General features: G+C 40.5%; 1 protein-coding gene across 9 annotated transcripts in view; it reads left to right on the top strand.

Moving 5' to 3' along the window:
* The first annotated feature begins 554 nt into the window (after nucleotides 1-554).
* The window catches only part of fbn2b (fibrillin 2b), a 145,385-nt gene continuing 131,608 nt past the window's right edge, over nucleotides 555-14,331 (top strand). Inside the window, exons 1-5 of one of the 9 annotated variants that reach the window (XM_058073249.1) lie at nucleotides 555-724; nucleotides 4,257-4,341; nucleotides 9,822-9,896; nucleotides 10,050-10,137; nucleotides 13,702-14,042. In XM_058073249.1, coding sequence (XP_057929232.1) covers nucleotides 13,855-14,042 — 188 coding nt within the window. In that variant the 5' untranslated portion in view covers nucleotides 555-724; nucleotides 4,257-4,341; nucleotides 9,822-9,896; nucleotides 10,050-10,137; nucleotides 13,702-13,854. The other 8 variants (XM_058073248.1, XM_058073252.1, XM_058073256.1 and 5 more) reach the window with 8 other exon arrangements.

The following is a 14,331-nucleotide window of genomic DNA, read 5'->3' on the forward strand; positions in this document are numbered from 1 at the left end:
AACACTACTTTTTGAAAGTTCAATTTGTGGTTGTGTTCTATATATGCTGAAAAAACACCATAACACATTATTATTACTAATATGTTATACTCAGGGACGTCAATCGAATACAATATTTGATCACGATTAATCACATTTTTTGTCCACAGTTATCTCAGAATTAATCACATTTAATTGCAGATAGAAATAAGTTTTTATCTATAATAAGTAGGGGAAAACAATTAGATGTGCAACTACAACGATAATTCCATCCAATTTTATGTAAAGGGATATAAATTTGGGAACTTTGGGTCATTATTTTTATAAAAAATACAGTCAGCAAGCATATTTTTGTATGACTATTTTTCTTTATTATTAGCATATTAGCTCTTAACTCGCCCACAAACGTTCAGCAAATACAAAATGTGAGCGAGTGAGACCTCTCACACTAACATGTTTTTGTTTATTTGTGTCAGCTCCAAATAAGATTTGTTTATTCATGATACTGGTTTTAAATTCCAAATGTTTGTGAGTAAAAAGCCTATTTAGGAAGATTCAGAAAGGATCCACATTTTTCTAACGTTTAATGCGAGTTGTCCTACTTTTTCGACCGTCATTGAACGCACCATCCCACCGTTCTCGGATGCAAAGAGGGCTGAATGGATGTATTTGGATGTATTTTACCCCTTTTTCTTTCACTTCATACTTTCTCCCGAATGCTGATACGATGTGGGAATGCATAAAGGTAAGAATTGATGACTTTGAGTGCTAATGTGCATCATTGTGGTAGTTCCATGCTAAATGGCTAACGCTAGCAAAACACTGGACTTCAGCCACGGTCATCACATTGACAGCCCGTCAATAGCAGCTGGAAGTCCAATTTAGCCGGCAGTTCAATGCCAAAATCATCAGAGAGATGTAAAAAGAATGCCGATACTATGTGGGAATGCATAAAGGTAAGATTTGATGACTTTGAGTGCTAATGTGCATCATTGTGGTAGTTCCATGCTAAATGGCTAACGCTAGCAAAACACTGGACTTCAGCTAAGGTCATCACATTGACAGCCCGTCAATAGCAGCTGGAAGTCCAATTTAGCTGGCAGTTCAATGAGAGATGTCAAAATGTGGTTAGCACTGGTTAGTTGGGCCACTCTTATGCCAAGGTAGCATACAGGTAGCACTGGATATGACAATAAAAACAATACCTGCACCGCTCCAGTCTCTGGCAGGCCATGGAATCCGTCATAAGTCAAACACAGCCACAGTAGATCCAAAATTGTTGGGAAATTTAATGGAAATGCATTGGAACGGGACTGGAGATTTTGTCCGAAATAGGCGAAATCCGTTATAAAAAAATCCGATATATGCAATTAATTTTTATTGGAAATGCATTACAGAAAAATTGGTTCTTTTTTATCTGTCCGTTGTGAGCGAATTTCCGATATATCCGAGGTTTACTGTAGTAGTAGTAGTAGTAGTAGGCATCAATGAGGAGGCCTCATTGTTGTGGTTGGAGTTAATTAGACAGTAATAACTGATTCAAAAGAAGTACATTTTTCTTTGGTTAAATGTTTTTGCAGTACATTTAGCAGTTTTGGAGTATGTTAAAATGTTAAAGATCAAACAAAAACATGTTTTATGCTGTTTACAATATTTTTATTTTATATTTTATTTTATTGGTTTACTTACAACTATATTTCATCAGTCGTTCAAATGCACGTTGTTCACTCTAATGCAGTGTTTTTCAACCTTTTTGGAGCCACGGCACGTTCTTTTACATTGGAAAACATCATTAAGTCTATAGGAGGAAGGAGCTAGGTGTTGCCACACGGACCAATATTACATTGCTCCGCCAGTCTTCACACCACAGACACTCCACAGTAGCCACGTTTACATGAGGAGTTTTTCTCTTTCCGAATGACTTTTCCGGAAACAATGGTATCCATGGAAAGGAATATTCCAATCTCTTGTCTACATGTGTTGCTATAATCAACCAGAATAGTCAATAGGGCATTTGTAGTAAAACTTCCCTGAGTTGTTCTTTGTTGGAATAACTCTGTATTGCCAGTTTTTCGTCTGTCCAGTCTTGAAATTTAGCTTGAATCAAAAACAAACTTTGCTTAGTCCAATGCCGATTGCTGGCCTCCATTTTTAAAACTGAAGAACGTCTGGATCTGCGTGTTACGTCATATCTGAGCATGCGATATGATAAATTTAACCAGGAAAAGATCAAATTCAATCTTGCTAAGATTTTATAATTCAACTCGGTACATGTTTTATATAGATATATATTTTCTTTTGACTTATGGACTTATGAATGGCGTATAGAAGGGTTTAGATTCTGTTCCACAGATGGCGCTAATGCACACAAAAGCTGCTTGCCAACCGCCAATAAACAACAGAAGAAGAAAAACACCAGGAAGAAGAAGGCACCCTGACAACTTTCCGTTTGAGCGGCTACAAGATACCTCAATCGGATTGGGGAAAAGAATATTCCACCCCTGTTAATCCGATTATGTATTCATTCGGATTGATTTTCTTTCGGAATGAGGCGTATACAAAGGTTAAATTCTTTCAGTTTGAGCAAATAAACCAAATGCAATTGGAATATTTGGGTCTATATATTCATCGCTATTGACATAATATTTGCAAATGGTGATTAATAAATGTTAATTATAAAAAGTGATATTGGATAATTCCTCACGGCACACCTGACGGTTTCTTAAGGTACACTAGTGTGCCGCGGCACAGTGGTTGAAAATCACTGCTCTAATGGACACGTCACCAACTCTTTGAAAAATGTATGATTTTTAAAAATGAAGGTGATAATTTTTTTCATGCCTAAAGTGTCACAAAAACACTTAGGGAAAAAATCCTGAAGCAGGTTATCATAATGCGTGCATGAAAGGGTTTTAAACATTTTCACACAAATCCATTGTGAACTTTTCATGTTACAGTGAACCTCGGATATATCAGATTCAATTGTTCCCACTGGTTTTGTCCGATATAAGCGAAATCCGTTATATGCGTATACCGGAAAATGTCCGTTTTACGCATATATGGGATTTATATCCGGTATATGCGTAAATCGGATTTTATCCGTTATAAAAAGGCACTTCCTTGACTATGTTTCCAATGTACCTGGACGCGCAGGCAACGCTGCAAACGCTGCAAATGACGTCGTATAGCGGCCTGTCACGATTCGGCGAATCGGAGCGCCACGATGCGGCCATCCGATATATGCGAGGGAAATTTCATGGAAATGCATTGGAACGGGACTGGAGATTTTGTCCGAAATAGGCAAAATCCGTTGTAAAAAATCCGATATATGCAATGAATTTTATTGGAAATGCATTACAGAAAAATCGGTTCTTTTTTATCTGTCCGTTGTGAGCGAATTTCCGATATATCCGAGTCCGATATGTCCGAGGTTTACTGTATTTTGAACACAAACAAACAGAAAACCGAACCGAACTCCTGTATATACTGATTAGCAACATGTGTCCAAGTTTCAAAGACAAAACCCAAACACATCCGGACAATAAAACACTCTCTAGTCTCGCCACCAATGTATCTCCGGGAAAATCCAATTGCACCGCTTTCCGCCTGTTGGATTGAGATCATGCAGACTCCTGCTGAGAGCAAAAGTTTTATGGCTGTAATTATCCAACTTGGTTAATCTTTTTGCGGTTTTTTGTCTTGAAAAGTGCTTTATTGCTCCAACAAAGCATCCTCACCCCTCTTGGGTGCTGGGGAAAATACATATGAGTATTTACAGGTTGCTGTATAATAGTCCATTGTTTAAAAGGAGGATTTATGACCCCTAGAGAAGCTGTGTGTGATCAGACAAAGAGAAGATTTGAGGCTCAAACACTTCTCCGCTTGTTGTCCCCTTGGATGGTTCCAGGGTTTACCAACACTTTGATGAACCAGTGAATCCGTAAAGCTCTTTTGTTGGCTTTACGGCTCTTATCTTTGACTTGGACAATGAAAATTGACACTCGTGAGTGCTTTTATCAAGATGTAAAGCTAAAAGAACCTCCTTGTCAGTGGCTGAAAGATTCCCAGATGGATGGAAAGTATTCCCTTTTCAAACCATTTGCGGTCATATGAGCTGGATGAAGCCAAGGCCACAGACGAAGACGTCGGATTTCATGTTCATCATCAAATCAACCGGAGACTTTAGTTCTTCACCTGCGGCTTAGATTCAGCCAGACATCTGGATCTTCTTTTAATACCACCGTAATAAAGTCATGTTTATAATATCTCCCTGACAGTGTCAGTCAAGAGGGAAGCAGATCCTGGGATGGATCTCATCAGATGCTGGTAACGAACCCACTCCATTCCAAGACCTGCCAACAAGTACGCATTTTTCCTACATAGCCACCATTTTCATCCCTGAATAGAGTGGTGTGAAAAAGTGTTTGCCGCCTTTTTTCCATGTTTGTCAATGTTTTAGATCAGGGGTCTCAAACTCAATTTACCTGGGGGCCACTGGAGCTAAGGTCTGGGCAAGGCTGGGCTGCATCAGGTTTTCCAGAAAAAACAAACCGCATTTATTAAAAACAGAAAAATATACAAACTTTTTCAGTGCTTTGATTCCGATTTTCTAAAATAAAAGCTCTGATAAAACATTCCACTGTTCTCAAATATCTTAATTTTTATTTTTCTGCACAAAATAAGATGAAAAATAAATAAACAAATCAAGAATAAAGAAAATCAATCAATCAGTAATAAATAAATATAATAATAATAATAAAACGGCAAATAATAAAAACTTAAGAAACCACATATAGTTGGTGAGTAGACAAATGATTTTTTTCAGATTAAAATGAACAAAGCATTATTAGAGCCCTGTAGACATGACAAAACACGACTATAGTCACATTTATACTTTTTTTATTTACAACATATTGCGCAACTGCAGGGTCTTGAGACACATGCTAACTAGCAAACTAGAGAGCTAGCGACCTAAACGGTAGCCTTCAAGTTATTTCCTTTAAACTTAAATAGCCAAAAACTTACCACTTCCACACGGATAGGGAGGATAACTATTAACAGTTATTTAACCTTTAACATGAACATTAATCAAACGTAATAATTTTTTCTGGGTACATGATACCATACAGCATCCATATCAAACTTGCGCGGGCCGCACTAATATTAAACTTTCATATCAAGGCGGGGGCCTCAAACTAGTGTCCTGCGGACCACATTTGGCCCACGGGCCGCATGTTTGAGACCACTGTTTTAGATCATCAAACAAATGTAAATATTAGTCCATGACAACACAACCCAACACAAAATGCATTTTTTTAAATGAAACTTGTTATTATGAAGGGAGAAAACAAATCCAAAGCTTCATGTCCCTGTGTGAAAACGTGATTAGCCTAAAGCTAATAGCAGCAACCAAGTGCAACCAAGCCTTTGTGATAACTTGCAATGAGTGTCTTCCTGCTGTGGAGGAATTGTTGTCATTCAGCCACATTGGAGGCTTTTCCAGCATCAAGGCCTCTTGAAGGTCATGCCACAGCATCTCAATGGGATTCAGCTCAGGACTTGGACTATAGGCCGCTCCAAAGTCTTCATTTGCTTTAGTGGACTTAGTGCTGTGTTTTGGATCATTGTCCTGCTGCACAACCCAAGTTGCTTTCAGCTTGAGCTCACCCACAGATGGCCGCACTTTCTCCTTCAGCACAATTCATGCTTCCATTGATCACAGCAAGTCTTCCGGGTCCTGAAGCAGCAAAACAGCCCCAGACCATCACACTACCACCACCATGTTTTACTGTTGCTGAAATGCTTTTACACCAGACTACAGAGTATTTTCCCAAAGGTCTTGGGGATCATCGAGATGTTTTCTGGCCAAATGGAGACCAGCCTTAATGGAACTCTGCCATGCAGGCCGTTTTTGCCCAGTGTCTTTCTTACGGTGGAAGACTGCCCTTTTTTGGATGTTGCTTTGGGGTCTTTTGTGACCTCTCGGATGAGTCGTGGCTGTGCTCTTGGGGTCATTTTGGTTGGCCGGCCGCTCCTGGGAAGGTTCACCACTGTTCCATGTTTTGGCCATTTGTGGATAATGGCTCTCACTGTGGTTGGCTGGAGTCCCAAAGCTTTACAGATGGCTTTATAACCTTTTCCACTCTGATAGATCTCAATTTATATCAGTTTATATGAGTTACTTTATGTTTATCAGTTATTTATAATTGGTCATCGTGATCAAATTGAAAATCCAAAATAGACCGCATAGAATTTCTTCAAGCGTCAAAGAGTGGCGACGTCAGCGCAGAAGGTATAGCAACAATTTGAGATGCGCTCAGCTGTCCTGCCCAATATACCACCCAGATGGCCGCCCCACTTTTCACTGCTAACTTCCTATCAGCACATGCGGCCACAAAGCACAAGGATGTGTCAATCACTAACGTGGGCTGTTCCGGGGCAGTAAATACAAGGACTATTTGAATAGCAAGCGTAAATTTGACACTGGGACGCTGGGAGGAACACACGTGAAATCAGTGTTTACTCTCCGTGATACGTCCTCGTCACTTCAAAGTTGTACTTATACTGCCATGTATATTGTATTATAGCTGGCCAGTACTTCTCAGTCATCCAGGTCGTGATAATCTGTTGAATGTTGAATTGTGGCAACTGCACACTTCTTGATTGTCAAAGACTTTCATCTAAAAGGATTCTGAGTTCTAAAGTGTAGGTGTGGACTCTCCCTGTTTAAGTCGCTGGATGTCTCCCGTGTGTGGTTGCTGGTTGTGGCGGCTGAATGCCTAGCATGATAATAGGTTGTTGACCTGTCTGGTGGCAAAACAGCTTGATTGTGACCATTCTTCCCTTGGAATGAGACAATCGTTGGGTGAGAGAACCTGAAAATCGAAATCGAAAAGATTAAAAATACCCAGTATGGCCAACTATTATTACTTCCACCATGGAGGTTATTTTTATGATGGCCTTTATCTGTTTGTTTGTGTTCAAAATAACCTGAAAAGTTCTGAATGGATTGGGATAAAATTATCGTTGGGATATGATATGACTGATTCCAACACAAAATCATTGTAGCCATGTGGTAGGGCTCTGAATGCAATGTCCAATCCTACGATTATGCTGCGTTCAAGACAACTCGAGGAAAGGTGTATGTTTTTGTGTGCTCTGCTCCAAGAAGCTAGTGTATGCTATAGGAGGGGAGCCAAACCCGAAAACGGTATTCGGAACGGCACGAATAATGACTTTTTCTTATGAATAATTAATTTGAACAAATACTTTTAAAATGTTTGTACAGTAAACCTCGGATATATCGGACTCGGATATATCGGAAATTCGCTCACAACGGTCAGATAAAAAAGAACCAATTTTTCTGTAATGCATTTCCAATAAAAATTCATTGCATATATCGGATTTTTTATAACGGATTTCGCCTATTTCGGACAAAATCTCCAGTCCCGTTCCAATGCATTTCCATTAAATTTCCCTCGCATATATCGGATGGCCGCATCGTGGCGCTCCGATTCGCCGAATCGTGACAGGCCGCTATACGACGTCATTTGCAGCGTTGCCTGCGCGTCCAGGTACATTGGAAACATAGTCAAGGAAGTGCCTTTTTATAACGGATAAAATCCGATTTACGCATATACCGGATATAAATCCGATATATGCGTAAAACGGACATTTTCCGGTATAAGCATATAACGGATTTCGCTTATATCGGACAAAACCAGTGCGAACAATTGAATCCGATATATCCGAGGTTTACTGTATTCAGGAACAATGAAAACATTAGAAAACTGCGTTTCTTGGTGAGACCGCAGTGCATGCCCGGATCAGCCAATGAGTGACCGGTGTTCAGCAGTCGGGGGTGGAGACAGAGCAGTCTGCCTGCCCCTCACAAGGCGGAACTTAGTAGCATCCGTATTTTGCTTTGTAAACATACGACCTTTCACTGCAACTGGGTTTCAGATGCTATTTTCAACTATCAGTAACAGCGGAGTTTGACCGGGAGATGATTCTGTTGGGCTGCATTTAGTTGATACAGTAAACCTCGGATATATCGGATTCAATTGTTCCCACTGGTTTTGTCCGATATAAGCGAAATCCGTTATATGCGTATACCGAAAAATGTCCGTTTTACGCATATATCGGATTTATATCCGGTATATGCGTAAATCGGATTTTATCCGTTATAAAAAGGCACTTCCTTGACTATGTTTCCAATGTACCTGGACGCGCAGGCAACGCTGCAAACGCTGCAAATGACGTCGTATAGCGGCCTGTCACGATTCGGCGAATCGGAGCGCCACGATGCGGCCATCCGATATATGCGAGGGAAATTTCATGGAAATGCATTGGAACGGGACTGGAGATTTTGTCCGAAATAGGCGAAATCCGTTATAAAAAATCCGATATATGCAATGAATTTTTATTGGAAATGCATTACAGAAAAATTGGTTCTTTTTTATCTGTCCGTTGTGAGCGAATTTCCGATATATCCGAGTCCGATATATCCGAGGTTTACTGTAACATGAAAAGTTCACAATGGATTTGTGTGAAAATGTTTAAAACCCTTTCATGCACGCATTATGATAACCTGCTTCAGGATTTTTCCCTAGGTGTTTTTGTGACACTGGAGGCATGAAAAAAAATTATCACCTTCATTTTTAAAAATCAAACATTTTTCAAAGAGTTGGTGACGTGTCTATTAGAGTGAACGACTGATGAACGTCTGTTGTGAGCGAATTTCCGATATATCCGAGTCCGATATATCCGAGGTTTACTGTATTTACTTCCGCGGTTGGGCGTTCTCCTGTTGGCTTTGTTAGCATTAGCTCGCTAACATTAAGGCTGTTGACAGTGTAACATTCACATTGGCTTTAAAAGGTTAAATAAGTAAGGCTTGGGAACTTCTGGCTGGTATTTGGTACCTTTAAGTTAGTGGGGGGTTAAGTTAAGATTTTTTGTTTTTTACTTTAAGTCCTGATAGTGTAGAGACAAGATATTTCCGAGCTCTGAGGGAACGACAGGATGTATTCCTAAAATAAAATCCAAATTTCTCCTTCAATTTACGGGCAAGATTAGCAATGTGAGTCCGGAAGGAGAGTCCTCCATCAAGCTGAAAACCAAGATACTTGAAACTAGCAGCCATCGGTTTGCCATTTCTAGCGGTAATGGTCTTGACAGGCTCTGCATTTTCAGGTTTACGAGAGTATAACATGGCTTTCATTTTCCACTGCATTTAAAACCAGTTTCAAGAATTGTAAACAAGTCTTGAAAGTACTGAAAGCTATCTGTAACAATTCTAAAGTCTGGACAAAAAGATCAGCAATAAATGACATAAAAATGGCATCAATTTGATAAAAGGCATTTGATGACAAAAGTTATTGATATAAATTGTAAATAAAGTGGTCCCAAGGCGGAACCTTGAGGTACTCCTTCATGGATGTTCAGACAACATGAAGAGGAAGCAGGCAGTTGGATACAATGTGTTGTTTGTCAGGTGGATCAATTAAAGAGACACACAACAATGGACAGGCGACAACGCAAACTGACTTTTTTGTAATGCAAATGTATTACTCTTTTGAACGAATATTGTTTTGAGAAGCAAAACGCTTCACTTAATGATGCATTTTTAAATAGGTCATAGTGAACCACGAAACATCATGATTTATTCATTTGTATATTCTTGAAAAATATAGTAAAGCTGTGACATCCAAAGCACTAAGTGGAGAGCTAGTTTCTAATGCAAAAGTTGCCAGGTATGTATGGATGGAAGCCTCCTTGTGATGCTCCTCAGCACTGGCGGATGAATGCAAATGCATCTTATCAAGCCTGGTGTCATGCAGCCTGCAGGAGGTGATGATAGTCGTGTTTGCAGCGCCCAACAGCAACTCCAGGAGTCTTCTCCTTCAGGAATGTGGGTTAGTCCTGTAGACCGTTACTACCCCCTCCTCCTCCACCTCCAGCCCTCTCTCTCTTTTTCTCTCTCTCTTTTACTCCCTCACTGTCCCCTCCCCTTATCCCAAACAGGGAATTCTTCAACTTTTCTCCACATTTTTTTTCTGCTCACAAAGCTGCAGTTGAAGATTCCATCCTTGGTGTGCGTATATCTCCTGTGTGAAACGCTGGGCTCCTCGACGTCAACGTGCTGCGATTGTGAAGGTATGGTGTGCATTGATGATAAAGTAGGCATGACAAAAGAGTGTGTAATGACTTTTTATTCAAAGGCTCGGCGGGGGGGACTTTTGTTGCACAAGCCAGTGCGTGTTTCACGGCCGATTAACTCATCCATTGAGTCGATGCGCCTCAGCGTTAAGATGCTGCAAGTTTGCAGGAAAAGTTGCTTTTGTTCATTTTTATGGAGCTGCGTCGCCGGGGGTGAAAACTCTACAACTTTGAGCACTTTCATTTTGGTTTTCGTGCCACTTTTGTATGCAAGTCGTGTTTAAATAAGCGAGTAGCGGCTGAAGTCCATTCATAAAGTTGCAGGGAGAGCTCAGCACTGAAACTCTATGCTGTAAAACTTGGACTGAGACTTACTTGGTTGGGCGTTTTGTTTTTTCACATTTGAACCCGACTAGTGCAACATGAACATCTTTTTCTGTCTGACTCATAAAATACATGTCATTTATGTGCAGCAAAAAATGACATACTTTTTTTAAGCAACAAAAAACAAAATACTTTTCAATTGTTAGTTCATTTTTATAGTTTTTATAGTTTCGATCAGGGAGGGCTGCATCCTCATTCTTATTTATACAGTTTTTTTTCATATGTATATGAGTATTTTCTGTTTTTTCTTCTTACATTGTGCCTTAATTGCTGTATTTTTTCGATTTTTCACATTTTTTTTGTGCGTGTGTGTAGTTTTGACACACTTTGGACACCCCTGCTTTAGACAGAACTTTCTGTATGTGTCCCTGTGAACTCCCAAAAAGCTATGAGATAAGCTATTGAGGAGATAAAAGGCAAGAAATGCATACATCACTTCAGTACTGTATCATTTTGATGAACACATCACAGCATATCATAGCAGTCCTCATGCAATTGTGCCTTAAATACATGCATGTTTATGGTAAAATGCTGTTAAATGAGGCTATTGCTGTGTTGAAATGAAGGAATGAATGAACGTGAGCAGTGTATAATGTTGGTGAAGGCACCACAGCACATCGACATGCCCTCTAGGGGTTGATGTTATGATTGCATCTGATTCTTTTTGGACCTTTTGCAAGTGGTACAAACTCACAGCTGCGTTATTCAGCTTTCAGTTTACGGTTTTTCAATGAAAAGTCCAATATTTTAGGGGGAGGCGTTAAAATTCACATCACAAACGTCATTTTCTTGATACATTTGATGACATTCGATGACATTCGATATATTTGTTTCCTGCAGGACTGCAATCTATATTTGGCTGAGGGGGTGGTTGAATTTCCATAACTGGCCATGACACATTTTCAGACAGTGAATCAAAAACCTAAAAAATCACAGTGGTGCCTTGGTTAATGTAATTAATCCGTACGACTCAAACCAGAACAGACTCTAACCAAAACAAATTTTCTCATTCATCCAATTAATTCGTTCCAGACAACCAAAAATATTTTTATAGACAATAATTATGGTTTAACATGCAGAAAATGTTGCAAAAATGAAACATTGGAAAACTGAACATTTAACATAACCTTTGCCTAGTTTTGTTGGGAAAAGAACCCACAAAACAAAATGAGACATCTGATACACTGTTATGCGGAATGAATGACGGAGCCACTCCCGTTACATTTGCATAATTTTGAAAGGATGACGGTCTTCTGTTTAAGCCGTAAAATTTGGAGGTCTTGCAGCCTTGGCTCAGTATGGTTCAAACGCTGTTGTCTTAATGATGCAGAAAATTTGACCAAAAATTGTGTCTGTACACTGAAAAACGTGTTAACTGATGCGGATGTTAACCAAGGTACCGTTGTATTTATATGGATTTTTTTTTTTTTTAAACAAGACAGTAGCACCGGTTGCATGTTGAGAAGAGCGAGATTTGATTTCATTTCATACTCTCCAAAAGTCTCTAGATTTGTCGCTAGTCGCTTAAAAAAAAAGAGGGGTCGGAGTGCTCGCTAAATGTAGCGACAAAGTCACCAAGTTGGCGAAGATTTAACGTCTTTTTATTCTTTGGCAAACCAAGTGTATTAGAATGCGTATTAATTTGATAATTAATTCGATAATTTGTCAGTCTGCATCCTTGACAGCCCTCGTCAAATGCACTGGCGAAAGCTCTACAGTTGTTGTTCCACTCTTATTTACGTGTGCTGTGGTGGGACGGGGTCTGGCGTCGAGGCGGGGGGCCCCGTGTCTGCCGAGCTTGTGCATGGGCAGGGCCCCAACGTTAAAGCTGTGGTCTATAATGAGGTGGTGAAGAGAAAATAAACCTCAAGGCTGTCCAATCCAGTCGCACCCCCGGGCGTGTTTTTCAACCGTAACGTACCCCCAAGTCGACAGAATTTGAAAGACGACGCAGATTCTCGTATGAGGTCAGCACGTCCAAAATGAAACGATTTGCACGTCCAGGCTGAATAAATCACATAATGAAGATAATTGGCGCACTTTATGAGTCATTTGTCCACATCCATTAACTGTCCTGACGTTCACTGGTGGAATTCGTTCTTTTTTTTCAGGGAAGAAAAATGTAGCTCATTGGTGGTTTTTCACTCCCCTAGTTAACTCTCCGCCCTTCAACTTTGTGCTTTTGGCTGCCTTTGGGACTTGTGTAGCAATGTTTCATGCTTGTGATTAGGGATGTAACGATTACCGGTATTAATGATTAACCGCGGTAAAACTCCTGACGGTTTGCTATGTCGGGCTTGGCCAAGGAAACTATATTGTTGAATTGTAATATTTTAAAAACATTTTTGTCATATGACATCATATTACATCTTGACTTGTTTGTTATTATTACCCATTGTCAAGACCTACAGGTATTTTTCAACCACTTAAAGTCACAGCGTGTGGTTCATTTTTGTATACTTAATTCACTTTTTACACATACACCGTCACTCTAATCGATGCCACGTATCATACAACAGTCAAACATTAGCACACACAAACATCGGCAAGGCTAGAATAGCTATTTGATGCAAAAGTGCTAACATTTGCCACATGTTAACCATGCTAACATGCTAACCATGATGGTTTACATGATAGTTAGCATGTTGGCTACACAGTCAGGATATCGGGAAGACCTGGGTTTGAAGCTGCCATTGGCTCGTGACCAGTCCAGGGTGTATTCAGCTGGGATAGGCTCCAGCATACCAGTGACTCTGTGAGGATAAGCAGCATAGAAAATGGATGGATAAATGTAAATCAATTAGGATAATAATTATTATCATTTTCATAATAAATTTTGCTTTGGCCTGTTTGTCCATAGAACAAGGGCATTTATCTGGGTGGGTGGCGGCGGGGCCTCTAGCATACACACAGAGTGCAGAAGAGTGTAACGTAGTTGAAATTAAGTATATTCCAATACATCGTTTCTGGTCTCGCCTGTAGACCCAATCTGGTGTTTTGTTTGGAGTATTGCACCTTGTCTGGTGTCACCCTTACATGCTAGCATACATGCTATACAGTCTGTCCCCTGAAGGTGTACACCAACTTTGTAGTGATTCAGCTACACACTTTCTAGTTACAGACTTTCCATCTGTTCTGTTTTTCTGTGGTTTTATCTTCATTTTCTTGTCTTCGTAGCCCCGGCTGTGGAGTGCACACCAGGACTTGGTCTGGATCCAGGTCTAGATCCAGGTCTAGATTGCTCAGCCTGGGTCCAAACGGTGATCTGAGAATCAGGAAGGGAACGGTACAAGACTCGTGTTTCATTCGGAGGGATCGCAGGACTGACAAATGGGATCAGGGAAGCTGGCCCGGGTGCTGCTGGGATGGGTGGCGCTGTGTCTGGCGCCCGCCCAGGTGGCGTACGGCCAGACTGGGAACGGGAACGGGGCGCCGCTCCAGGCTAGCCGCTTCACCACCGCCACGGACCAAAGAGAAGTGCAGCGGGTTCGACGTCGTGGCCAGGAGACACTGAGAGGGTAGGAATGACTTCCTGTCCGGCATTTCTTTGTGTTGTTATGAAATACAGCTGCACAAAAATGTTACTTTAAAATTTATGATGTTATAAAGAATAAAATACTTAACGAGCTGCTTGATTGACATGTCTTTATGACATGAAGTGCACTTGAACGATATTCCTAAAAAGTCCTCCCACAGAACCTCCAACAGTGAATGCCTTGTACTGTAGATAGGGTGAGGAGATCGGTCATGTCTTTCACATGGGGAGGGGCTAGTTGAGGTGTCCTGGATGCCTCCCTGGTGATGAGG

This window comes from Doryrhamphus excisus, chromosome 5 (genome assembly GCF_030265055.1).
Source record: "Doryrhamphus excisus isolate RoL2022-K1 chromosome 5, RoL_Dexc_1.0, whole genome shotgun sequence".
Taxonomy (NCBI): domain Eukaryota; kingdom Metazoa; phylum Chordata; class Actinopteri; order Syngnathiformes; family Syngnathidae; genus Doryrhamphus; species Doryrhamphus excisus.